The 24998-nt window shown below is 46.4% G+C and overlaps 1 protein-coding gene across 1 annotated transcript in view; it reads right to left on the reverse strand.

Moving 5' to 3' along the window:
• Positions 1-250: 250 nt before the first annotated feature.
• Lgi2 (leucine rich repeat LGI family member 2) overlaps positions 251-24998 on the reverse strand; it is a 31156-nt gene continuing 6408 nt past the window's right edge. Inside the window, exons 5-8 of the mRNA XM_015995018.3 lie at positions 21026-21097; positions 20182-20351; positions 13401-13565; positions 251-5661 (exon numbers count right to left, since the gene is read on the reverse strand). Of these exons, the coding sequence (XP_015850504.3) occupies positions 4844-5661; positions 13401-13565; positions 20182-20351; positions 21026-21097 (1225 nt within the window). The 3' untranslated portion in view covers positions 251-4843. The remainder of the gene's footprint in view (positions 5662-13400; positions 13566-20181; positions 20352-21025; positions 21098-24998) is intronic.

Raw genomic sequence — 24998 nt, forward strand, 5'->3', positions numbered from 1 at the left:
GATCAAGTAGACATATACTGCCAAGTTCTTCAGTGGTTTTTAGTGGCTTTTAAATGAATTCTTGGTTTCAAGTGAAAAAAAAAAAAAAAAAAAACAAAGGGCCCTCCCATGGCACCCATCTTCCATTTAAACAGCAAGGAAGCCACAAAGGTATTTCCACCCTCCCAAACCACCTCAGCTCTCCGCAGTACCCTTCAGCTGTGACTCAAGTGAACACGTCCATTTTTAAGCAGACCAGAGATCAAAGCTGTGTTAGGCATTTGCTACTTTTTATTCACAGGATTACAGAATATAGAGAATTAAGAGGCATATCATGTGTTGAATCTATTTTCCAAAAAGAGCTAAGTATATCTACAGCTTCAAAACACATCCATCATCGTCTGCCTACTGTAAAACCTACTTCCATATACATATAAAGTATTATTTCACCTAAGTTGTACATTTAAAATACATAAAAACAGTACCAAATGGCATAGTGGCCTATTTTATCACAGTTCTCGTACATTCCTGATAGTCAAGGGATTGGAGAGGGAATGCATAGTTTCCCACTAGAAAGAGGTGGCTGCTGCCACAAGCGATGAGCTAGGGTAAGGGGCAGAGTGCCTGGGCTGAGAGCTCAGTGGCCCGATGATGTCATTGTTATCTGAATCAGCATCACAAAGGATGCTGTTCAATTATTGGCATGCTGTTGATTTGCCTGGTCATTCTACCCTCTGCGAAGGCAACAGAAATTATGATTGCTCTTTTCTTGCCGTTCAAGCTTATTCCCACTCACCCCAGAGCATGTGCTCCACGGCCACCTGCCCTGCCGTTCCTCCCCATGTTTCCACGGTGCCCCAGATGGGAACCACCTTGCTCACAGCACCTGCGGCTTAGACTGCTGATTCTGCTCTAGCGCGCTGTCGAACAAACCCCTGGGCTCTGCCTAATGAGGTAACTTCGTTCCAAAGCTTCACACAAGGACTGATTCTTCTGCAGAAGAATCCAGATGCGGGCTGGAGGTATCCTTTAGGTGGCAGGCAAACAGAAGCCCCTCCCACAGACATTCATCTAGCTCGCATGAAGCGGCCCCCCCCCCCGCCCCCAGCCAGAGAAATTTCCATCATGAGCAGCCCAACTTCCAGTATCTCACACTGATTTCTTTCCTAAAAACATGGCAGCCTCACTCCGCAGGAAGAACACAACACTGTCTCTTTCTGTGAGCTCCCCAAAGGCTGGAGAGGGCCCCAGAGCAGTTCATCATCGCTCCTGCATTTTGGGGCTTTAATTTCTCGCTCACAGAACTCATCTTATCTGGTGAATGTCGTGACAGGAACCAGATGTGTCCAGCCTCAGCATTCCTGCAATGGGATTGTGGGAGGAGACACAGCCATGCCTGCTAGAAATCCTCTCTAGACAACTGAAGCTATCCAACGTTTCTGGAAGGCTTTCTCAAGCCTGGCCGGGCACGTCACACAGTTCTGGGGTGTTTGTTAATTGTTCAATGGTACCGATGATTGAATGTTGTCTGTCAGGCACGTCTTTCCTCCTGGCTCTTCATCCTGCTTTGTACTTTTACTTAATCTACAAGAATTGCTGTCTTCACTGTCATGGCAACAGTGTCTGTCTTTGGGTGGGCACAGCAGCGCATTGGAGAGAGAAAATGCAACACCTGCTGTCCAAGGGGAAGTTCTAGCTTTGCTGCCTAAAACCGGATCATCGCAGGCAGGCCATCCACTTCGGCTCTGTGTCTATTCCCTTCCCTCTGACCTTAGGATAACACCTGCCCTCTGTAAACCAAAGAGCTACATACGACACATGAGAGGAACACAGATGTACAGGGCCAGGAAATAAAGCTTCCGGGATGCGGGCTGCTCTTATCCGCAGCCCAAGGACAAAGTGCTTGTCAGCCCAAAGGTTTATTTTTAGTCTTTGGCGAGATCTACGACTGATCCTACAGAATCTGAGGACTCACCCTCGCTTTCAGGTTATGGCCTGATAGCCACATGACGACTGATTGGATCAGCCTAGGAACCCAGGTGCAGAGACCACCACAGACAAGCAGATGACAGTGTGTGGCCGATGGGAAAGGGAGGGAAGGAGAGGGAAGTCAGGGGGAGAGGGAAGGAGGGAGCCATCCCCCTCAGCTGGACAGTCCTATGCATTTCTCCACCTTGGACTTTGGTCACGGTTGCGTGGGTGGGTTTTGTTATTTTACATCATTACTGGAAGAACGGCTTTTGCAGAAATTGCCTAAAACTTCAGGGATTCTTGGGAGAGAGCAGTAAGATTAATGAAGCAAAGCTCCCCCGCCTTCTGCCAAGAACATCTCTGCTCCTTCGCTATGTTGGCCAGAACAAATATCTCCCAGCACAGCACAGAACTCAGAAGACTGCAGACTCCGGTCTTTAGAAACTTATTTTTAAAGAAAAAGGAAACTTGACTGCAGCTGAGAGGATTGGCAGTCCTCCTATATCCCAGCCCCACCACCTCCTAGGGACCTCTTTTGCTACTCAAATGCTTCATCTGGGTGTGACAAAGCACCCCCCCCCCCAAGCTCAAACCCTGAGTATCTTGACTTTCCAAACTCTAAGCCACAGCCACATCGAGTCCCCAGCATCACTCTGTGAGGGAGCACAGAACAGCTGGTACAAGGCTCTGTGGAGGTAGCACTCTGAGAGGTGCCCCTGTGGGTTCCTCTAGGAGCAGCAGGAAACAAGAGTGTTCTTTCTACCTGGCATCAGTGCTAGCAGCCTGTCTGGGGGACCCATGCATGGAGGCTTGGGGGAGGAGCATGACTCAGTTGTTCTCCAGGGGAAGGAAAAGCAGAAACATCGTACTTTCGGCCTCCAACATGGAGAGCTGGGAACTCTCCATATTGGTCAAATTAAATGAACCAAGAAGACAAAAGGATGCAAAGAAAGAGTAATTTGTGCTTAAAAATTAAAACAGACCGCTCTTTCTATTTGCTTGGCATTTAGCACCGAAGTTCCAAGCAACCACACTCCAGAATGTGATTGACAGGGCTCATTAAAGTCCTTGCTCCCCTGGGCTGGAAACATCAGCCAGGAGAGTGCTGATGATCGTCAAAGCATAGCTCGCCAGTGTGGCGTATTGATCAGTCCCCGCTGCTTACAGGAAAGAACAGACGTGTTCACATTTCTGACAGACCCTCTACCTACATACAGTGTGGTGATGACCATTAAAACCCCACAGCCCACTGCAGTGGGTCTGTGCTACCTTCACAGCTAGAAGAGATACAGTGAGTTACTCTGCAGAACGCTCCCCTAAAAAACATCTGCTTTATATTCTCAAAGAGAACCAGCTACTTAGACAGAAATCCACCGTGGAACCATCTACAAAACCAGACCCCAAGATCTCCCCTGCTGTCCCCCCTGGAGGCCTATTTTGAAATAGGCCACCTGGTCCCAAGCACAGACCTGGTCTATGAGATTAAGTCTATCTGGCTCCAGCTGGTCTCTCCTGATGCTCTACCGGATAACCCACCACAAGCACAAGGCCGTGCTTCTCTTTGCCTAGTGTGCTGGAAGAGGGAGGTGTGCCCCTGCCGACAGCATCCAAGCTGTGATTTTGACTTTTGTATGTGGAGAAACTTCAGTGGGGTCGCACAAACCAGCCACTGTGATAGCGACAACTCGACAAAGCCCTGTTCCAGGAGCAAGGGAGGCAGGCAGGCAGGTTTCTGTTCAATCAACTACTTGAAATATTAAGTTGTCCAGAGGGCAAAGACATGCATCAATCAAAGGGCCCCCTCTGAGTCTCAAAGCGCATCAAGATCTGAGTAAAGTCCCCTCTGACTCCGTAAAATCTCACTTCAAAAGCCCTCCCCAATGCGCATCAGATGGAAACACCTGTTCCATCCCTCTAACGGACAGATGAAAAGCACCATTCCGCCTTTGGCCTGTCTGCCAGTTACCCACCAACTAAAACGATGGGTTCAGAGAAACAAGTGAGCAGCAGAGCACATCAGACACACACGATTGCTCCAGCCACCTCAAGGGTCACCTTTGAACCACACACATACACACACACGCACACATACCCTCTCTCACACACACACACAAAACCCACAAAAAAAAAAAAAAAAAACAGGGGAAACCTCTTTATCTTGCTGCTGGGCCCACAGCCCATGCTGGCCTAGACATGTGTCACCAGAATATTTTCTCTGTGGCAGAGGAAGCAATGTCAAACATTAAGCTGTGAAGACACTCATGAGAAGGATCAATCCAAGTGAGGGCAGAGCCAAGGTTCTGCTCCAAGGAAGGTTCTGGAAGACTGGCCATGCCTTTCAGGAGACTGGGGTGGCTCAAAATAGCGCTGCAGAGTATTCTGAGATGTTCAAACGAACGCTCAGCAAATCTCTTCAGCTCACTTGGGCTTTAACAGTTCTTAGCTGAAAGACTGCTAAGAGGGGACGAGAAGGGTCTGTGGATTTAGTGGGGTGGGGGCTTTGTTGTTGTTGTTGTTGTTTTTAATTTTCACTAAAAGGGCTGGCCCATCTTGCTCTGTGTTCTCCTTTCTTATTGAAAATAAAGTAGCAGCATGTTGCTTGCTAGTTGGTAAGATGCTGTACTCTTTTCTCAGAAATTACAGGCTTTAAGATGTCATATTTAAACAGCAGTATGGGCCTGTCATGCAATCAGCCAAAATAAATGCAATCCCTGGTTAAAATGTGAATCCTAAAAGTTTGAAAATGTCTAACTATTTCCCTAGTGCGTTATGAATCTTAATTTCAGAGCTCCGGGCCTGGCTTATTTTATTTTATTTCTTCTTGGTCCCTCTCTCTCTTGTGAGAGCTAACACTACACACATCTTTGAAACCCCCGCCCCCCAATCACACCTTTCACAAACTTAAATCAACAATGATATGTTCAAAAATCTTTGTCTTCCCTTTGAAACTGGATGCAAAAAAGAAATCTCTCCTGTCGGTGGAGACGGCTGTGAAAGACCGGGGAGCCTGCACATAGATTTCTTTAAACTTTTTAAACTGCTGTTTCTCTTTATCCCACTGGTAGATCTGTGAGAAGGTGTAGTCACTCCCCAGGGCCAGGTAGTGGTTATCTTTGAAGGAGAAGGGCTGCAAGGTCATGGCCCCCCGGGACGGGAGAGCTTGGACCTCCACAAACTGCTTACTGTTCCATCTCATGACCCGAGAGTCCCCGATGAAACGGGTGAGGGAAAGGTAGAGGGTGTTCTGCATCCGGAAGCTCTTCACAGCCAGCACGTCCTCCATGTTGGGGATGTCACCATGGGGGACAAACTTCTTCGAGCTTTTGTTCCACTGCAGGATAATGGGGACCTGGGAGCGGCTAGACAGGATGAGGTGTGACTTCCCATCGATGTCAACAAACTCTGCATCTGTGTCCCGGAACCACTCATGTAGAGACTGGTATGAGTAGAACCCTTTGCTGTTCCACTTGTAAACGGTGGACAGGCCTGCTTTCGAGCTGTCGGCGATGATGAAGAACGTCTCGTCATCAATCTCAAACAGCTCGATGTCATTGGGCTTAGAAATGCGAGACACTTCTATGTCTTGGAATTTGACAAACTTGGTCCAGCTCTCGTCGTATTTGTAAATGTGAGAGCCACCGAAGAGCTGGGCCACCACCACAAAGACCTGGTCATCGATGAGGATGGCCTTGCAGCCTACGATGGACTGGCCTATGACCAAGAGAAAGAGAAGGCATTAGTGTGGATGAAATGAGTGCTAAACCTCCCCACAGACCCTGGGCCAGGTCCTGCTTGCCTGAAGGTACTGTGGTACCATGGAAGACAGCACAGCGGTTCCTCAAAAACTTAAACCTAGACTAGCCAGATGACATTTTACTTGATACAAACCAAAAAGAACTCCAAGCAGGGCCTGGAATAGAAACCTGGTAACAAATTGAGAGATCAAATGTTCATGTATTCCTCAAAGTCATACATAGAAACCTGACCTTGTTAGGTTTCGAACCAATGTTAGGATTGAAACAGTGAGGTTGGTGTCTTAGTTGCGGTTTCTAATGCTGTGATAAAGCATCTTGTGGGGGAAAGGCTTTAGTCTAGCGTACAGCTCCGCATCACAATCCATCACCGAGGGAAGTCAGAATCCACAGCGGAGGGCAGCTTACTGGCTTGATCCTCATGGCTTACTCAGCCTGCTTGTCTTATACCATCCAGGACCACCTAGGGGCGGCACCACTCACCGTGAGTTGAATCCTCTCAATCATCAGTCAAGAAAATGCTGTACAAATGGATGTATAGACACGCCTACAGGACATTTTTATGGATGCATTTCTCAATTAAAGATTCCTTCTTCTTCCAAAGTATGTTTAGGTTAGTGTCACGTTGACAAAAACCAACCAGGACAGTCATCGGGAACATGGGGAAAGGATAAAGAAGAGGGCTTGCAGGTGGAGTCTGAGACAGCCACGCAGACCACGTAAGATGGAAGCCAGGGCTCTGGGAAAAACCAACAAAGCCAGTCTTGGCCAGATTGCACAGAGGCCCTCTTTGGGGGAGTGTACTAGCTGGTTTTATGTAAATTTGGCACAAGCTAGAGTCATCAGAGAGGAGGGAGTCTCAATTAAGAAAATGCCTCCCTAAGATCTGGCTGTACTCAAGCCTGTAGGGCATTTTCTTAATTAGTGATCAATGGAGGAGGGCCCAGCCCATTGTGGGTGGAGCCATCCCTGGGCTGGTGGTCCTAGATTCTGTGAGCAGGCTGAGCAAAACCATGGCGAGCAAGCCAGTAAGCACAATCCTCCATGACCTCTGCATTAGCTCCTGCCTGCTGGTTCCTGCCCTGACAGAGCTGTCCTGACTTCCTTTGATGATGAACAGTGATGTGGAGGCATAGGCTGAATTAAACGCTTTCCTCCCCAAGTTGCTTTGGTCATGGTGTTTCATTCATCACCGCAATAGAAACCGTAAGACAGGGAGTATACAGCACTGCCCTTTCCCCTGTTAAACTTGTTGACTGTATTGGCTTCAGCTATTTTGGAGAAGGGGGTCACCCCAAGCCACCCCAGGAGTGGCTAACTGGAGAAGTAGTAGGTCAAGGATTGGAAGCCCAAATGTGGAGGTGGCTGGCTGCCACGGCTTGGCTGGGCCTGTCCTCCATTCTAGAGAGTATACTTTACTTTCACTTATCTTCCCATTAAAAAAATCAAAAGACTGCTCACGCTCCGGTGCCCCAGTGTGAGTTCCTCTCCCTTAGTAGCACAGGAATGGAGACTGCTGCCATGGCAGGGGCTGGAGGCCATTCAGGAGCAGGGCTTCTCCATCTCTAACAATCTTGAGGGATGGTACCAGGAAGTAGGGTTTGGGGAAGTGACTAGGTCACTCAGGACTAGAATTACCCTTACAAAAGAAACCCTAGGGATCTGCTTCTGCACTTCTACCATGAGGAGACTGAGGCAGAATGTGACTGGACCTGGGAGACTAGGGAAATGTCTCTGGGTGTGACTGCAAGGACCTGAGGTCAAATCCCCAGGTCCTGGAATTCCTGTGTTCCTATAGCAAGATGGGAGGTGGAGAAGGAGAAGTCTACTTGGTGTAGGAGAAGAAGAAGGAGACAGGAGATGTCTACATGGTGTAGGAGGAGAAGGAAAAGTCTACTTGGTACAGGAGAAGGAGTAGGAGACAGGATAAGCTAGCTTGACGTAGACAAACAACAAAAGAGAATCCATCTCAGACATGAAGGAAGGCGAGGACTGATACCAAAGGTTGTCTTCTGACTCCAACAGATGTGATGTGGTACATGTGCCTGCACACACACACACACACACACACACACACACACACACACACACATCACATCACATCACATCACACCACATCACACACAGCCATGAACGGTGATGTTGCATCAGACATTAAATATGCCGATATCTTGATCTTGGATGTCTCAGACTCCAGAACTTGCAAAATAAATTTCTGTTGTTTATAACCCTTCCTGTAATAGCAGCACCAAAATGTACCAAGACAGTCCTATTGAAAACATCATTATACACAACAGCTGGAAGGTGGATGCAATCCACACTCCCACAGAGAGACAAAGAGATAAACCAGCTGTGGTCCATGAACACCAGGAATAGTATTCAACCTCTAAGAAGAAGGAAAGCCTGCTGCATACTGCAACATGGACTGGCCTCGAGGACATTCTGCTAAGTGAGTGAAGCCAGCCCTGAAAGGAAAAAGCTGTCAGTCTACCTGCAGGGAGGGGGTCACAGGCATAAAGACTGGACATTAAGGGTTGTGGAGAGGGATGAGCTGCTGTTTAGTGGGTGCATTGTGAGAGAGATGTGAAGATGGGTCACACACAATACCAGTGTGCCTAACACCACAGCACAGTGCGTAAGAAGCGGTCAGGATGGTGAGTTTTGCATTGTGTGTCTCCACGATGGGGTCCTCGGGGTCTCTGGAGATGTCAAAGGGTGTGCAAGACTGTTGAGAGCAGAACTTAGTGTGTGGTGCTGGTACACGGGGGTGTCATTACAGGATAAGTGAAGTAACCATCCTGACAATCATGAGATGCCTCCCACCCACTGAATGCCCGTCCACAGTTCAGAAAAGCCTATGGAATTTACAGTGGTCTGAGACCCAGCTCGGGTGCCACAAAGGACCCTACTCCGGCTCTGCTCTGGGTCACCACTGGCATTCTCTCCCCCACTGAAGAAGGCCACCCAGCAAGCTAGAGGACCACTAAGATCTCAAAGAACACTGGCCCCCCTCTCGAGATCATTACAAGTTTTGTCTTTCTTTTAATTTTCTCGGTAATTTGACCAAAGTGAATTTGGTCTGCAAATTACAAGGATAATGACCCAATTTCTGTCCTGCAGATTAGCTTTGGGGACAAAGGGAATCAGTGGCTTCCAAAAAGGTATTTACTTTTCTCTTTTGTTGGACTTCCTGGAACCTGACCCCTTGCCTGTGTTTAAAACAAAACTCTTGTATTGTTCTTCTGAGTTGCTTATTCACCAAGGCAAAATCTGGAAATAATAACAGGTAAAACTTAGAAAGTGAGTTCTTGTAACCAGGCACTGTCCTAAGCACTTTTGCATACTACTCACTCTTTCCAATCAACGCTGGAGACATGTATGACTCTTACCATCGAGTTCATTTTTACAGAAGGGCTCAGCCATTTCTATAAAGTCACACAGCCAGTATGTAGGAGTACCTGGGTTTTAAATCTAGGCTACCTATACTCCATCACCAAAGTGCCAAAAAACACATACATAAAATCTATGTATGATGCAACCAAAAAAAAAAAAAACCCTTGATATATTTCTTTCATCTCTAATCTATATATCAATGTCTATAAATAGCTATATATGCTTCTTTAAAAACATTGGGGCTATACTATATACATGCTTTCTAAAACCTACTTTTATATGTATGTACATGTGTATCTGTGTGTGTATGTGTGTACATGTACATTCAGAGACCAGAAGACAAGCCTGGGTATCATGTCTCATAGCAAGTTCAAGGCATCCACCTGTCTCTGCCTACTCAATGCTGACATGATAAGCAGAAGGCACCACATCTGACTTTTTTTTTAATGTGGGTCCTGGGGATCAAACTCTGGTCCTCATCCTTGCCAGCAACACTTTCCTGACTGAGTAGTCTCCCCAGTCCTAGAACCCACTGTTTTCACTGAAACCTTATGTTATCAGCCATTTTCTACAACTGGATTTAAAACAACAACAACAACAACTATACAATAGGTCTGGAGAGATGGCTCAGAATTGAAGAGCATTTGATGTTTTTCCAGAGGACCCAGGTTTGGTTCCAAGCATCCACATGGCAGCCATCTGTAACTCGACTCCCAAGGGATTCTATGCCATCCTCTGGGACTTGTGGTCACCAGGAATGCAAGTGGTGTACATATATACAGGGAGGCAAAACATCCACACAAATAAAGTTTAATAAAACTACAAAAAGAAAAAACACAATACTATACAATATTAGATGGCATACATGCACCAAATCCTATTTAACTAATCCTCTACTGTTGGACGAGGCAGTTCTTTCTAGTTTTTCATTATTGATAAATGACATGTTTCCTTTCACATATTGTTAAATAAACATGCTTTGAAACCATCTGGCAGTGTTCTCAACTGGGAGAAGCTGCTAGGATAAATGCTGGGTGTCTTTTTAAGGCTTTAGGGCATGAACTGCCAAAGTACTCAAGAACTCCCACCCTACAGATGGCAATTTCTAAGTCAAGCTTCCTTTCCCGCTTGGGCAGAGGTCCCTATGCTGGGGTACAGGGGGTGGGGGGTGGGGTTAGAAGTCTGTCTGTCCTGGAGAAGGACCTCAACCCCACTGTTCAGATGACTAGCCTGTGGGTGCGTCAGCAGCAACAGAGAGAGAGAAGGAAAGAGAGAGAGAGAGAGAGAGAGAGAGAGAGAGAGAGAGAGAGAGAGAGAGAGAGAGAGAGAGAAAGAGAGAGAGAATATGCTCATCATCTGTCTGTTTGTCCATTAGTATAGGTGCAAAGATTACAGGTTGGAACATGCAGAAGTCACAAAACAATAAAAATACAAAAAAGCAAGAAAGCTGAAGAGTGACGAATAGAAGAAGGAGGAGGAGAGGAAGCAGCAGGCATTGGTGTGAACATGACCACGGGGTTTCTCACCTGGAGACAGAGGAACACCTTACCCGAGAACCTGGGTGCCTCTCTGATTCCTTAGAGACCCCATCTAACAGACACAGACTGAGAACACATGGAGAAGCTCCTGCTGACTCTAGAGTCACACCAGGACAAAGCAAAGTGATGAATGAGAAAGGCCCAGCCCAAGGAGGGGAGAACCATCCACGCTCTCCCTCACTCTCATTCAAGGCTAGCGGCTCCACGTGTGGCTTTGCCTGTCCACCCACACCAGGAGACTTTCACACCAAGCTAAACTTCAGCTACCAAGAGACAGGCAAACACTTCCCTGCCTGAACAATTCATTCTTAGACAATCTCTGCCAGTTCTGGGGTTCCCTGTGCCTATATGTAAGTCTTAGAAATCTTAACTAAAGTCAGAAAGTTGGGGGTCTCTGGTGGAAGGGGAGTGGGTCCCATTTCATCTGTAGTGGACAAGGCTGCCATTGGCCTTGGGCTCTGCCCATTGCAGAGGTTACCCATTACATCCTCACCAGACTGCCAAGTCCAATACTACACAAATCCCATCGAAAAGAGAAGCCATAAAGTTCCCACTGCACAAATGACAGAAGCAGATGAGCATCAATGAACTTGCCCAAAGACTCTGTCCCCACCCACTAGAACACAGCTGGCTCAGAGGAAGTGCCCAAGTAATCCTTATCGATGGATGAACGCACGGAGCAGGAAGGATTTGAAGTCACCACCAGTTAAAAAAGAAAATCCCTGACCAAGCGAATAGAATCTCTGGGTGAGATGGAGACCTACCATTCCATCTCGGCTGGGTCAATCAACTTGGCTAAGGAGCACCTCTAAGGAGGAAGGATCCCCTTAAGCCACGCTAAAGAGTTAGGTGGAGCAATTAGTCCTTTAATGAGATTTTTCTTTCCCAGAATCCCCATCTCTAGTACAGAAGCTTACAGACCCAGACCACAGCCAGGTAGGTTCCTAAGTCTGTCTGATTTTCTGAATTATTCAGGTAAGTGTTTACCTTTTCCATTTCTCCTCTTTTCTAAGCCTGCTTCCCTTAACACTTTGGGCTTCTCCCTGCTTCCTTACTCTCTCTAAAGGTTCCATCCCCACCATGTGGCTGCTCGTTCACCTGTGTCTAACTGTACCAGCTTAAATGGCCTGGCTTTTTCCTTCTCGTCCCCATTTACCCCTGCCAGGCAGCTGCTGGGGTTTAGTGCTTGTGTGCCCTGTACATTTCCTTTCAATACTAATAAAATTACCTTTGTTATTACATTTGCATTCATTCTTAAGACCTTATATTTATGAGACTAAGAACCCTAAAGGGGGACCCCAGTTTCCCCTCTATTGCCAGCCGCAGTGAGTGGCAAGGACAGGTAGACAACACCATCATCAACCTGGGACAGGGACACACAACACATAGAGACAGGTTCTGTCCCTGAATGAATAGAGCAGGCCACTTGTAAAGCTGTGCTGACGGCACGATGCACAGGCAGAAGCCAGCGCACACATCCTCCACCACGCGCCAAGCCCCAAACCATGGAGCGAACTCCCACCAGGATAGTAGGATCCCCTTACAGCCAAGGTTCTCCATGCAGAGCTACGCTGAGTCTGTGCTTCCAAGCCCTGCTCCCTGGACAGTAAGCTCCACGCTAGAAGGCCAGGTGGCTGTGGCAGCAGCTAGCTCATCTGAGATGGCATCTCCTGGGCATCAGGACTCATGATTAGACTCATTAGTAGCCTGTCCCCCAGGAGTGAAACGCCACTGTTTCTGACGACCTATGTCCCAGCCTTTGCTGTGTAGCCACTTGTGCCTGAGAAATGCCTAGGATCTTCCCAACCCAGAATTTCTACCCTGGTACACTCCGGAGAAACAGTTCAATGCCTCCCGGAGCCTGAGCAGGAAATCTCTCAGAGGACAATGATCGGGCTTCCAGAGTGCTGTTTGTACAGCCAGTATCAGTTACACTTGAAAGGCTGGGAAGATTGAAGAATTGTTTTGATCTTAATTTTTATCCATTTACTTAAAGAGCAAGCAGATCGTTCATTTTTAGTATCACTAAAGCCCTGGGAACCCACAGCAGCAGCACTGAAAGAAGCCACGGCCTGGATTTATGATTGGTCCATTCTCATTGCTATGCTTTTACTAAGTGTGAGCAGTGATCAAGACCCAGCAAGGGAGCAAGCAATGGGGGGAAGGGTGATTGTGTGCATGTGTGTGTGTGTATGTGTATGTGTGTGTATATGTGTGTGTGCACTCGTGCGTGCGTGCGTGCGTGCGTGCATTTGTGTGTGTGCATGTGTGTGCGTGTATGTGTGTGTGCGCGTGCGTGCATGCATGCATGTGTGTGTGTGTATGTGTGTGCGTGCACGCGCATGTGCGTGCGTGTGTGTGTGTGTGTGTGTGTGTGTGTGTGTGTGTGTGCATGTGCTGGTACATTAGTGAATCAGTTTAACAAAAACAAAAACAAAGCCGTGCGTGGCTTAGCTCGGGTAGACAGGCTGCCTTAGCTATGCAGAACCATGGGAGTCCCATGTGACTTCTTACCATGGAAGGAAGATGTTTTTCCACCTTTCTCATGGAGTCCCCACCTCCTCTTTCCCAATGGGATCACCATCAGTGGGAAATTACCACCTGAAGTTCTGCTGTTGCCACCAATAGCTGACCATATGGAGAACACCTTAGATGACCGGTGTCACACAGCCAGTGTGGGCTGGAATGTGGTCCCCGCCTGTCCTCAAAGCTAGGGCTTCAAGCCTTCCCTGGATTGTAACGGGGGATGTTTCTTTTCACAACGCACCTGTGATGTTGTCATAACTCCGGAAATTCATTTCTATGTGGTCCCACTCCAACACCATGCAGTTCTCCATGCTGGGCTGAGCGATGGCCACGTACACGTCGTTCTTGGAGTTGAATGTGTCGACCGACACTGACTGGTACGGCAGAGTCTGGTGAACGACGAAATCTGAGAGGGTGTTGAATAACAACTATTAGTTCATAAAAAAAAAAAAAACCCTTGTGAGAATTCCAACGGCCATTCTCTCTGCTTTGCGTCATCAGCGCAGGCTACCGGGGAAGGAACGGGCGGGTGGGGACCAGGCAACTCCACACTGCCCTGTGCCACATTTTGCTCTGGAAATTCTGCAAAATGGGACCGTCAGGCCAGTGGAGTTATTGATAATGCTGCTTCCCAGACGCAGTGTCGCAAGTTACCAACAAGGCCTCCACTGTCTAAGTGAATGTGGCAGACTTGGCTATCAGAAAAGCAGGGCAGAAAGAATGCTTCGGGAAATTCATGAAGCTGGCATGCAAATTCTTCTCCGACAGGGCATGCTGTGTTCTAGTAAGTTCTGAGAATGCTACATTTCTAGCCCTCTCAGAGCAGTCCCTTTGGGAAAGCAGCTGGCTTAATATGGCTTGATGTACCACTTCTCAAACTCACAGGAAACAGGGATCCTGTGGTCACCTGTCATTTATACCCAGTTCCACACAACCCTATCGGGAAACAGCACCTCTGCAGGCCATAGTGAGTACTACACCTCCAAACAGGAATGGAGAAGGGGGGGATACTTTCTGCAGGGGTCTCAGAAGGGGTCTTATGAAGGACCCCTGGGGAAATTGGGGGGACCTAAATGAGCTCCCTGGACATTGGACTTGGTGTGCAGTGCCTAGGGTCTGAGCATCACAACAGAGCAGGAGGAAGGCAATGAACTTTACGGTAACACATTCAGCACAGTGGCATGGGGACTGAGTGTTCCTCATCCACACTGAGTCCACAAGCGACCACTAATTCTCTGTGGAAGTTTAGGTATGGCACAGAATTGCCAAGGGACAGAGGGGGCATGCCCACAGAGCTAACATAGCATGTATACAGGGGAAGTAGAAATCTGGAGAAGAGAGAATGTCTTTAACACACACACACACACACACACACACACACACAGAGCAGGGCATGTGGCACATGTGTCTAATCCCAGGCCTCAGGAGGCAGATTTCTGTGAGTCCAAGGTCAAGCTGGTCTACATAGCAAGCTCCAGGCCAGCTAGGGACATACAGTGAGAGCCTGTCTCAAAAAAAAAAAAAAAAAAACACCCACAACAAATGGTTTAAAAAAACAGAGATTAAGCATTCTTCTGGCCAGAAATGCTCCAACATGTGCAGTCCCTTGGTTATGCATCCAGGAGGAGATCGTGGGTTTTGCCCAGCTCTTCCTCACCCAATCCTTAACCATCCTCATTCAAAGTTCATATCACCAGCAATGCTGTGTTTACATCTTAACCACATGACTCCAAACAACAGCATCAGAGTCCAATTTGGAGACGTTGCCCTATCAAAGATGTCACGTGAGCCATGCATCCAGGGAACCCGATCAATAGAAGAGGCAGGAAAGGTAACAGCTGGACAAGAGTCAAGGTGGCAAGTATGGGGCAGGATGAGAGGGGTCAGTAAAGACAGGCGGCAGGAGAAAGTCAGGGCTCAGGGGACAAGGACTGTGTGAGGCCCTAGGAAGAGCACTGTGCCTGGAAGCGAATGGCCTGAAGCTAACCCCTGCCCTTAAGACCTAAGGTTAGTCACTTCCAGGTCTCGGTTTATTTGTCCTAAGATGAGGTAAGGAGGCTGCCCCTCCAACTCTGTGGCAGGGACAGATCAGATCACAGCAGGTGAAACTGCCTACCTCAGAGCTCACTCCAAACACAGGCTGTCCCACCTCCGTGTCTATATCCTGGCCATCTTGGCAGAGAGGGTGTCTATTTTAATAACATTTTTGCCGAGTAGATTCTTGATGTTCTAACCTTGGGGGAAATGGCATGACCTCTGTCTGCCTTCCTATGCATGGGGGCTTATGTGTACATCTGTACATGTCTGCATGCACACGAGAAGCCCTTAGCCCAACACAAAAGGGAGTTCCATACACCTTCATTTTAGGAGGTGGCCCTCCCTCATTTGCGGTACACAATTAAGTGCTTAATACATTTTTTTGTAACTTAGTGGGTGGACATAGCCTTAACCCAAGCCTGTTGTGAAGACTGTGGGTGACAGACAAGGAAGCTGAGTACAGCAGGCAGATTCTATGAGAATGGGGAGAGGAGTTGTGTCACTGAGAACTGAGAGGGGGATGCTTCTGTAGCCCAACAGACAGAAGGTGAGCAAGGGGAGGTGGAGGGACATATGGTTCTAGTGGACAAGGCGCCCCCCCCCCCATCCAGCAGAAAGCAAAGAGTCCAGGAGAGGCCAGCCTTGGAGGTCAGGCCGATCAAGCTTCCCTGTGATTGAAGGTGGGAGATAGCGCCTCCATTTTAAAGGGAGCCCATGCCATTCAGCAAGGATTTTACTTCTGCAAGTAGACAGTAGCAAGCCACCTGCCGAAGGCTTAGGGAAGATGCCCAGTAGCCTCTAGCCAGCTCCTGACACGTACCCGCGACCATCACCACCAAGAAAGAACTACCAAGCTAGTCAGAAGGCAACGAAGCATGTGTTCAAGGCCGCTTATGTTCAAGGCGGGTGAACAGGAAGGAAGGAGGCAGCCCCTTCCTGCACGCTCCCTTTTGTGGGCTCTAAAACATCAAGGAATGCAGCTCTTGTCGTTTCAGCAGAGATAGTGATACACTCCTCTGCATTAGGCCGCTTTCCTTTCATCGTGGAGGCCAAGGCTCTAAACTCCCGCTGATGTCTTCGGCTCCCATATCTGCCGGCTCCCACTGCTCGCCCAGATGTGCTCTCAAGTCTCAGAAACGTAAGCCTCTGAGGTAGAATGTGTATGCCTTAAAGTAGAAGATCTCCACTTTTACTGAGGAATACTGCAATATAGAAAGGCTACCAGAATAGAGAGATGGCTCAGCGCTTAGGACTTGCTGCTCTTGCAGAGGACCCAAGTTCAATCCCCAGTAACCATGTGAAGATACTGTAACTCTGCCTGTAACTCCAGCTCCAAGAGATAATACACCCTCTTCCGGCCTCCACAGGCCCTGAGTATGCACAAAGTCATAGGCATAGACACAATTAAAAATAAAAATAGTTCTACTAGAATACAGAACATGTTATACAAATCAAGCTTCCACGGCTCTGTTTTAATTTATTTTTCCAAATTAAATTCATCGTTTCATAATATTTCCTATACGCTGACTATCTGGCATGACACAGACTGTTAATCACGTAAATGACTAATCCTTCATAGAAGACAGCCCTACTCCCACCACCAAAGGAAGAGGAAGAAAGGGCCGAGGGACGGGGACTGAGACCGGCATCTATACATTGTGGAGAAAGGCACTAGACAAATTTGCATACCTTCTCCTCCCCACACCTGAACCGGACTCTCACCAAGCCAAAGGCACGGTCATTGTAGAGAGACCTCAAAGGACACACAGACTGAAGTGACATCAATTTACTAGCGTTAAAATATTAATGGTACATTCCGCCATGAGAGCCACCGACCGCTTCCATTCACATCAGATCAGGTTCATGATGTCAGTGGGTCTCTTACAATTTCGGCCTTTCTCCCACTGGAATCCACAGATTTTTACATAGCTATTTATAGAGGTTGCAGGAAATAAATTATACATGATGCCGGGCCTATGGGGAGAGAGAGTGCACATTAATGCATTATTTCTCTTTGCATTTTCATCAGCCCGAACAAGGGAGGCTAACAGGACAATTAGGATGCAAAACTCACTCCCTCTAAGGAATTTAGTGAATTATCCACCTAACATGGGATCATCGGTGGGTAACAGGAATCTCTGCCTGGTTAAAAATAGACTTGAAGGGGAGGGTGTGGAAGAATTGTGATTAATCTGAAGAGCTGAGGCAGCCTGGTGGTGGCTGCCTGCTCTTTACTCCCCTCTGTGGAGGGACAGCATGGTAACAATGCCTTCCTCTCCTGGGCCAAACAGGGAGAGATTGAGCTAAGAAAAAGATGGCTTCCTCCAAAGTAAGGAAGCCATGAAGTGACCCTGGGCTCTCTCTCTCTCTCAGTGAGTCTTGCTCTCCATCCTCCAGGCATCCTCTCACCAAATGTCCCCTGGCCTTTGGTAAAGCACCAGAGGCCAGGACTTGATATGAGCTGAAGACAGACACGTCAATAACCTCACAATTTATTGACCCCACACTTATGTGGCAGGGACAGTATCTGGGGACAGGTCATCTTATTGTGTCATCACCCCCATGGACAAAAATTGTGGAGCAGAGCCAGGGTGTTCATAGCTTAAGGCAACTGAAAAGAACAGTCAGTTCCTTCCTTCCTGAAAGCTCCGTTTAGACTTTGGAAGGAGTAGGAACCTTGTTAGCAAAGACAAAGAAACCCAAGAGATGGCCCAAATGTGTTAGAGGGCTCACACTGTCCCCATGGATTCTGGGACTCAGGTCCTGGCTGCTGCAGTTCCAAGCCATCTGCTTTCCAATGACAGTTCTCAGTCCCAGGACACAATTAGAACCATCCACAAGGTCCTGAGGTCAGACATCCTATTTTCTTGTATAAATGATGCTCTGTTCCCAGAGCATTCTACAAACCTGTGTCATCTTCTCAGAGATGGACACTGTGACCAGATGTGAACAGAATGATGGGAAATGCCAATCTCACTGTGGGGTTTAGAGAACTCTCTAGAAAAGAAGTGAAGGCCAAGAGGAGTCTCAGAAAGTTACAGTCCAGCACCTAATGTCAAATGGCCTTGAATGACACCTTTTTGTACAAATGCCATTGACCATGACCTCTGATTTATTGCACTGGCCTGATAGCACAACAGATAACCTCTTCGTGGCCAGGTTGAGTAAAAGGCACCTGCCAATCACACAGCTGAATACACCCCAGCTCTGTGGTTCAAGATAAGGCTACTTTGTTGAAACTTCCAGTTTCCCAAGCAGAACGTGTGAGTTTCTGCAAGCATACATGTGCACATGCACACGAACACCTGGGATTCATATCTACTTGGTGGGTTTTGGCTTGTTTGAAATGGAGCAGTCGATTTGGGCCTACATATGGTGCCTTGTTCTTGGGATTTTTATGTCTTCAGTGTTTCTTTAGCTGTTTTCTGAGTTCTCGACATGCCTTCAGGCTTTGTAGATAGCAACTCCTAGCCTCACCGTTTATTTCCACAAACATCTAGAAAGCCGGCTGCACACTGTGGATTGATCTTCTCTCCTTGAAAATCCGGCTTCAGAAGCACCGGAAACCTGTTTGAGCTTTTCAAACAGAGGTACCCCCTGCCCTCTACCTGCGGGGACCTGGAGGTAGTCGGCATTTTAATTTTATTCTGTAACCTCAAAAATGTGGAACTGGAAACCCTGGGGCGGGTTCTGAGAAAAACAAAGTCACTTTACCTTTACAGTTTTCCCTCAATGTGAATGTTTTTCTTCAGTAACCGCTTGTCAACTTACATATTCTACTTTACCACAGGCTATAATTTTCCTAGTTATCTCTCCCTACTTGAAATGGAAAATAACTTATAGATATAAAAATCTGGTATTAAATTTATAATAAGTATCATCTGACTGGAGAAAAAAAAAAGCCAGTCATAGCAAAAATATCCAGACTTTTCTGTGCCGACTTCCCATGAAAGGCAGGCCAATTTAAAGAGGGTCTCGCACCAAATTCTCAAGTCTGTATTTCAGTCTTCAAAGACAGACAGACAGATGGGCAAGCTGGAGAGCTAGCTCAGTCAGGAAGGTATTTTCTGCATATGCAGACTTAAGTTTTCTTCCCCAAAACCTACATAAAAAAGCTCGACATGGTGAGGTGCACACGTAAGCTCGGTGCTGGGGAGGCAGAGCCAGGCGGACTGCGGGGCTCACTGGCTATCCAGGCCAGCTGAATCAGCAGGATTCAGACCAAGAAACGCTGCCTCAAAAAGCAATCCTGAAGAATGGCACCCAAGTTTCACCTCTGGCATCCACATACCCATGCATGCACACGCATGAACATGCACACACACTCAGAAACACACATAATCAGAGGGGGAAAAAAGAACACTGAAGTACTTGCTTGGATTTTGTTTGCAAAGAATCAAAATTAAACAGGCTTGGTTAAAAAAAAAAAAAACCTGTAATACCCAGCCCTTGGGAGGTTGAAGCAGAGCAATGCCTTCAAATTCAAGGCCAGCCTATTCAACATAACAAGAATTAGGCCAGCCTGAGCTACATAGCAATACTGTTTCAAGGTGCACATGTGGGGGGGGGTGAAGAAAAAAAAAGAAATTAAAATAAGAGCCAGTGCAGCTAACAAAATCCTTTCTAACTGTTGAGATATTTTCCTAACCAAATTGATTCATTTCTTAGACATTTTACATGATTTTGTGTGTGTGTCCACATGCACACAAGTGTGAGCAGAAGACAATTGGTAGGAATCAATTCTCTTCTTCCCACATAGGTCCCAGGCATTGAACTCAGGTTACCAAACTTGGTGGCAAGTACCTTTACTCAGTGAGCCACCTTGCCAGCCCTGATTCACTTCTCTTAAAATCCTTACACTTTCTCTAAAATGGCTTTGATAGAAAATGTCTACGGTCACTTTCCCTCATAGGCAGCTGGCGGTCTACCAGGAAAAGAATGAATTGTTCTACCCGTCCGTCTTTGAGGAGAGAGGTTCTGCCTACCTGTGGTGGTACACTCGTAGTCAAAGCTGGTCACATCATTGAGCTTCTTCTCCTGGTATTCTGGTGGACCGATACACAGCACATCAGACACAGTGGAATTGGTCATCTTCAGCCATAGATACAACCATTTGGCTTTGCAGTCACATTCAAATTTATTACCCCTTAAATCTCTGAAACACAAAATACAAACACACGCACAGGGAAACAGACATGTTTGGTATGTTTTGAGTATAATATGAAACACTGGGGTTATTCATAGCCCGATACATCTAAAACAATCCAATTATGGAATTTCTTTAAAATAACTGTGTCTCATGCATATTATTTCTTGTACTTGTTGTTATCTTTATTGAGTATTCCTTGATGCAGTGATTTAACTGAATGGCATACAGAGAGTTCTCAGAGATGAGACGTCATCCCTCTTAAAATTGTCTCAGTTCAATGTTGGAGGTGGGAAGGGATGGGAGAACATCCCAATATGGGTTCCCATAAATAAAAACAAGATGTAATAGGAAGACAGTATTCACAAACACAACTGGAACATTCCAGGCCTTGTTAAACTGCACCCAGTACAATATGCTACAGTCACAATGCTTCTAGTGAATCTTGAGAAGGCAAAGCAGATGGAAAGACTACCCAGGCACCACCCATCCAGCAAGCCTAACTTGATATTGGACACAGGATACATTATCTAACAGCTGAATTCAACACAAGATAATACACATGCTGTTTCTCAGGGTGTACTACTCTGTGAGAGAACTAGCTAGTCGAGAGCAAAGGGATTTGAAAGCCAACTGACTGGAGCCTGTGACCAGTACACCCAAACTTCATTTGCATTACTTACAGTTCAATAAGAGAATCTAGATCACTAAAGACGTCCCTTGGAAGTGCTTTAATGTGGTTGTTGGCCAAAGAACTAGAAAAAGAAAGTCACATTTTAATGTGGTTACTCCCTTCCCACCGTTCATTCTGAAGTCCATTTAAGTACATCTAATGATTCAAGGAGAGCTCTGAGTGGCTTTGTCAACACCGAAAGACTCAACCTCCATGACACAAAGACAACTGGATTTCAATGGAAGCCTTTTTGTTTTGAAAGTAAGCACTTTATTAAGCTCTTTATGCACAGCTATCAAACTGCAAATGACTTCTCTGCTTCTTAGACTAAAAACCAAGGTTCCAGGCCAGGCCTTGTGGAGCAACACCTTTAATTCCAGCCCTTAGGAGGCAGAAGCAGGTGGATCTCTATGAGCTTGAGGCCAGCCTAGTGTATGTAGTGAGTTCCAGGCCAGCCAGTCCTAGATCTAGTGAGACTGTGTCTTGAAAAAAAAGGGGTGGGGGGCATGCCAAGGTTCCATAGTCTAGGAACCTCCTCAGTATGTGAAACTTCACCATCCACTCCTCTAACCCAGCCACATATCGATGGCTCCTTGAACTTCATTGGAAGATGGTCATTTGCAAGTATGTTTTAATTATTTGTTTGCTTCTTGACTGGGTACCTTCTTGACACAAAAGCAGCAGAGATTGCTGCCTGTCCATGGTGTAGTCCCACCTCCAGAACAGTGAAAACACTCAGAAAGTTGGGAAATCTTTGCAGATAAAGAAGATGGATATGCTATTCTAGAAAATGAATGAATGAATGAATGAATGAATGAATGAATGAGGCAATAATATGAGACTAACAATGGAAGATGTACAACTTTTTCCCAAGAAGTTCTCTTACAGTCCACCAAAGGATATTTGATGGTCCGTGTTTCTGAAATGGACTCAGTGAATACTCTCTGACCCACTAGGATAATAATAATGAAATCTCAGTGAAGCGGCATATTTAGTGAATAACTGATTAGGATTGATTTCAGCCTTTCATTAACCAAGGCTGATGAGAAAGAAGTCATTTCCCTGTTTCTTCTTAGTGTTGGACAGGTTTCTGAGATGCCAGTCCACTCCCACCTCCAGCTACAGCAGACTATTCTGCAGAGCATCAACTCCTATCCATTCAGGATTCTGCAGTGCCCCGTTACCAGCCTGCTGAGGATGGAAGCCCACAGTGCAGTGTCCTTACAGGAGGATGTTGAGTGTGGAAACAATGTACATCAAGTCTGTGCTTTCCCCAGATACCACCCACGAATGTAAATTGGCCAAGCAATGGATGCCTTCTTCTAGAGTCTTCTTCAACTCGTGAGTATAAATGGCAACATGTCTAAGCGATAAACATGTAGATAGTTTATAAAACAGGTATGAAGTGAGTCATACCTGGCCATAGCATGGTCATGGCTCATCCCAGAAGGACAGTTAAATAAATGAGTACTTCTTTTTACAGTCAGCAGGGTATAGTAGAAAGTTTAAGCTCCTTTTCACTCCAAACATTCTTCCTTCAAATACTGACTGAGAATGGGGAGGCCAACAGTTTCTGCTTATTCCCTTCCCACTCAGGCAACCATAAATGGATTAGAATACCATTTCATGTGCTATTTTACCTTGCTTTTCTTAATGAGGTACTTGCACATTTTTGGATGTGTTGGGAAATAAGCTGATTATATAATCACACTGAACATACACTGGGGTAACTTTTTGGAAATGTAAAAAAAAAAAGGGGGGGGTGTTTGTTTTGATTTGGAAAGCAAAGCAAAAAGAAATTAGCTAAATATCAGTTAGTTATTTAATTAAACTACGTGGCTACCTGGACGCTGCTGCACTGAAACGGTGATAATATAATTAGATTCGGAATGGCTAAAGCAAGCAAACAAACAAATAAACAAGAATATTTAGCAATTGCTCCAACTTGCAAGTTAGGCTTCAGAAGGCAGCCCTCTTTTCATGAGCTATCCGCCCTACCCATGCAGAGTGCTTAACATTTGCATCTTCCTTTCCATTTCATTTCGTCTACAAACCCAGAGCACTTACTTCATTTCTCCAACTATTTAATAGCTTCCTGTCCCCTGGGTTCTATAAGACCGCTGGAAAACAAATGTCCTAGATTTTAGTTACAGATTGGCATGGCTCCCTCCATGCTTTGGAACCCAACTCGTGTTTTAATATGAATGTGGGTATCTAAGTGTTGGGAAAGTTCACAAAAGGCCAACATGAAACATTTCATTTAAGTGAGAAGATTCTGGGCAGGGACCTCCCTAAGGAAGTGAGTGAATTTTGGAGCTGAGGCTTTCTCTGTATGAGACGTTTAAAAGGGAGATAAGAGCAGTGCCAACTATAAACAATGTGTAGGTTCTGCCTGTAGCATGTGCCTAATATCAATGGTCCTCCTTCCCAGCTTTTGGGACCCATTTATCTGCCTCAGCTGTTCCTCTCCAGATGGAACTCCATCCTTTCAGCAGTCTCTGTCTGGATACTCAAATGGTCAAGAAAATATATCAATATAGAGAGAAAAATCAAGACCTTTTTAATGACTGGAAGGATGGGATGGTATTGTCATGGATGAGGAAGATGATGATGATGATGATGATGATGATGCCAGCCATTTTCTTGACATTGGCATTTACTATGGGAAGTAGGCCTTTGGTCTTTGCAGCCAAACATCGTAAATGTATTACGTATATCAACTGTCCACAGTCAGTACAACCATCATTATCTTGAGAATGAGGACACCAAGGACCAGAAAAGCTAAGTAATATCATTAAGGGATGACCTGGAGTTTTGAACCCAAGCCTGAAACCTCAGTCCGTGGGAGGTAAGGGCTCTGGCATACAGGCCGACTCTGAAAGAAGTCTGCACTTCCATAGAAAAACAAACCCGAGAACAATAATGTCAACAGGACACACATTCTCTGGCATGCACTGTGCTGACATGTATGCTCCAGTCCCCCATGGTTGTTCCCTGTCCCCTTCCCCTCCAGCCCTGGGCTCAGGTGGGCTTCTGCTTGGCAGCCCAAGAACCCAGGCTCACTGTGTACACTGGCAGATGCCTTTACCAGGATCATTATGGCTTAATGAGAAGACTCTTTTAAATGACTATGTTCCTACACTACCGTCAGGGTTGCACTCAAAGGTACCATCATCCCTGCCCAGCCCCCAGAGTCAGTGCCCTCTGATTTCCTCAATTCTCTTTTTTTATCATAGACAAAGTGACTATGGATATAGGACCCATCATCTTCCTCAGACAAAAATTATCTATTATGCAAATGAAGCCCAAGTCTTGGCTCCTACCATGACAATGTCTGGTTTTACATTTTCAGAAACACAGTCATTATTTTTTTTTCCAATCTTATCAACTTCTCTAAGTGTATGTGCATGTTTTATTCTGATATGCCGATCAATTCAGATCAATTCCTTTTTCTCCCTTTGGTCTCTGGCAAGCGAGTAAGGAATGGAGAGCTTAGCTGAAACTACAGATTACTCTAACAGAACAGAAAAAGTGACTTTCACCCTAATGGGAGGACACACGATGTCTCTATGCCACTTTCCCCTCCTCTACCCGATGTCCTTCACTGAGTCTCTCAAGCGTCAGTTCCCAGTTCTGTAGAATGGAGACTCACAGATTATCATGAAAGACAGAGAAGACCTTTGGGTACCAGGCCGGCCTGGCACCTGGCACCAAGTGGGTAGAAGAACCATGCTTCTATCCCGCCTCCTCCATGCACAAGGCCTTCAGAGCACTGAGGGTTTCCTACTTCACATGGAGTTATGTGGGTCCCCCTGGTGACACAGGATGGTGGAGACCAGTGTGCAAGTTGGTCACCCCAATGAGTAGTGTCTGACAGTGACGGAGCCTCTTGGGCAATCTCAAAATGAGTTTCCTTTGAGAGGTGTTGTGAATACAGAAACGTCAAGGAAAAACAATTCTGTGTGTGTGCATGTGTGGGTGCG

Source organism: Peromyscus maniculatus, chromosome 10, assembly GCF_049852395.1.
Source record: "Peromyscus maniculatus bairdii isolate BWxNUB_F1_BW_parent chromosome 10, HU_Pman_BW_mat_3.1, whole genome shotgun sequence".
Taxonomy (NCBI): domain Eukaryota; kingdom Metazoa; phylum Chordata; class Mammalia; order Rodentia; family Cricetidae; genus Peromyscus; species Peromyscus maniculatus.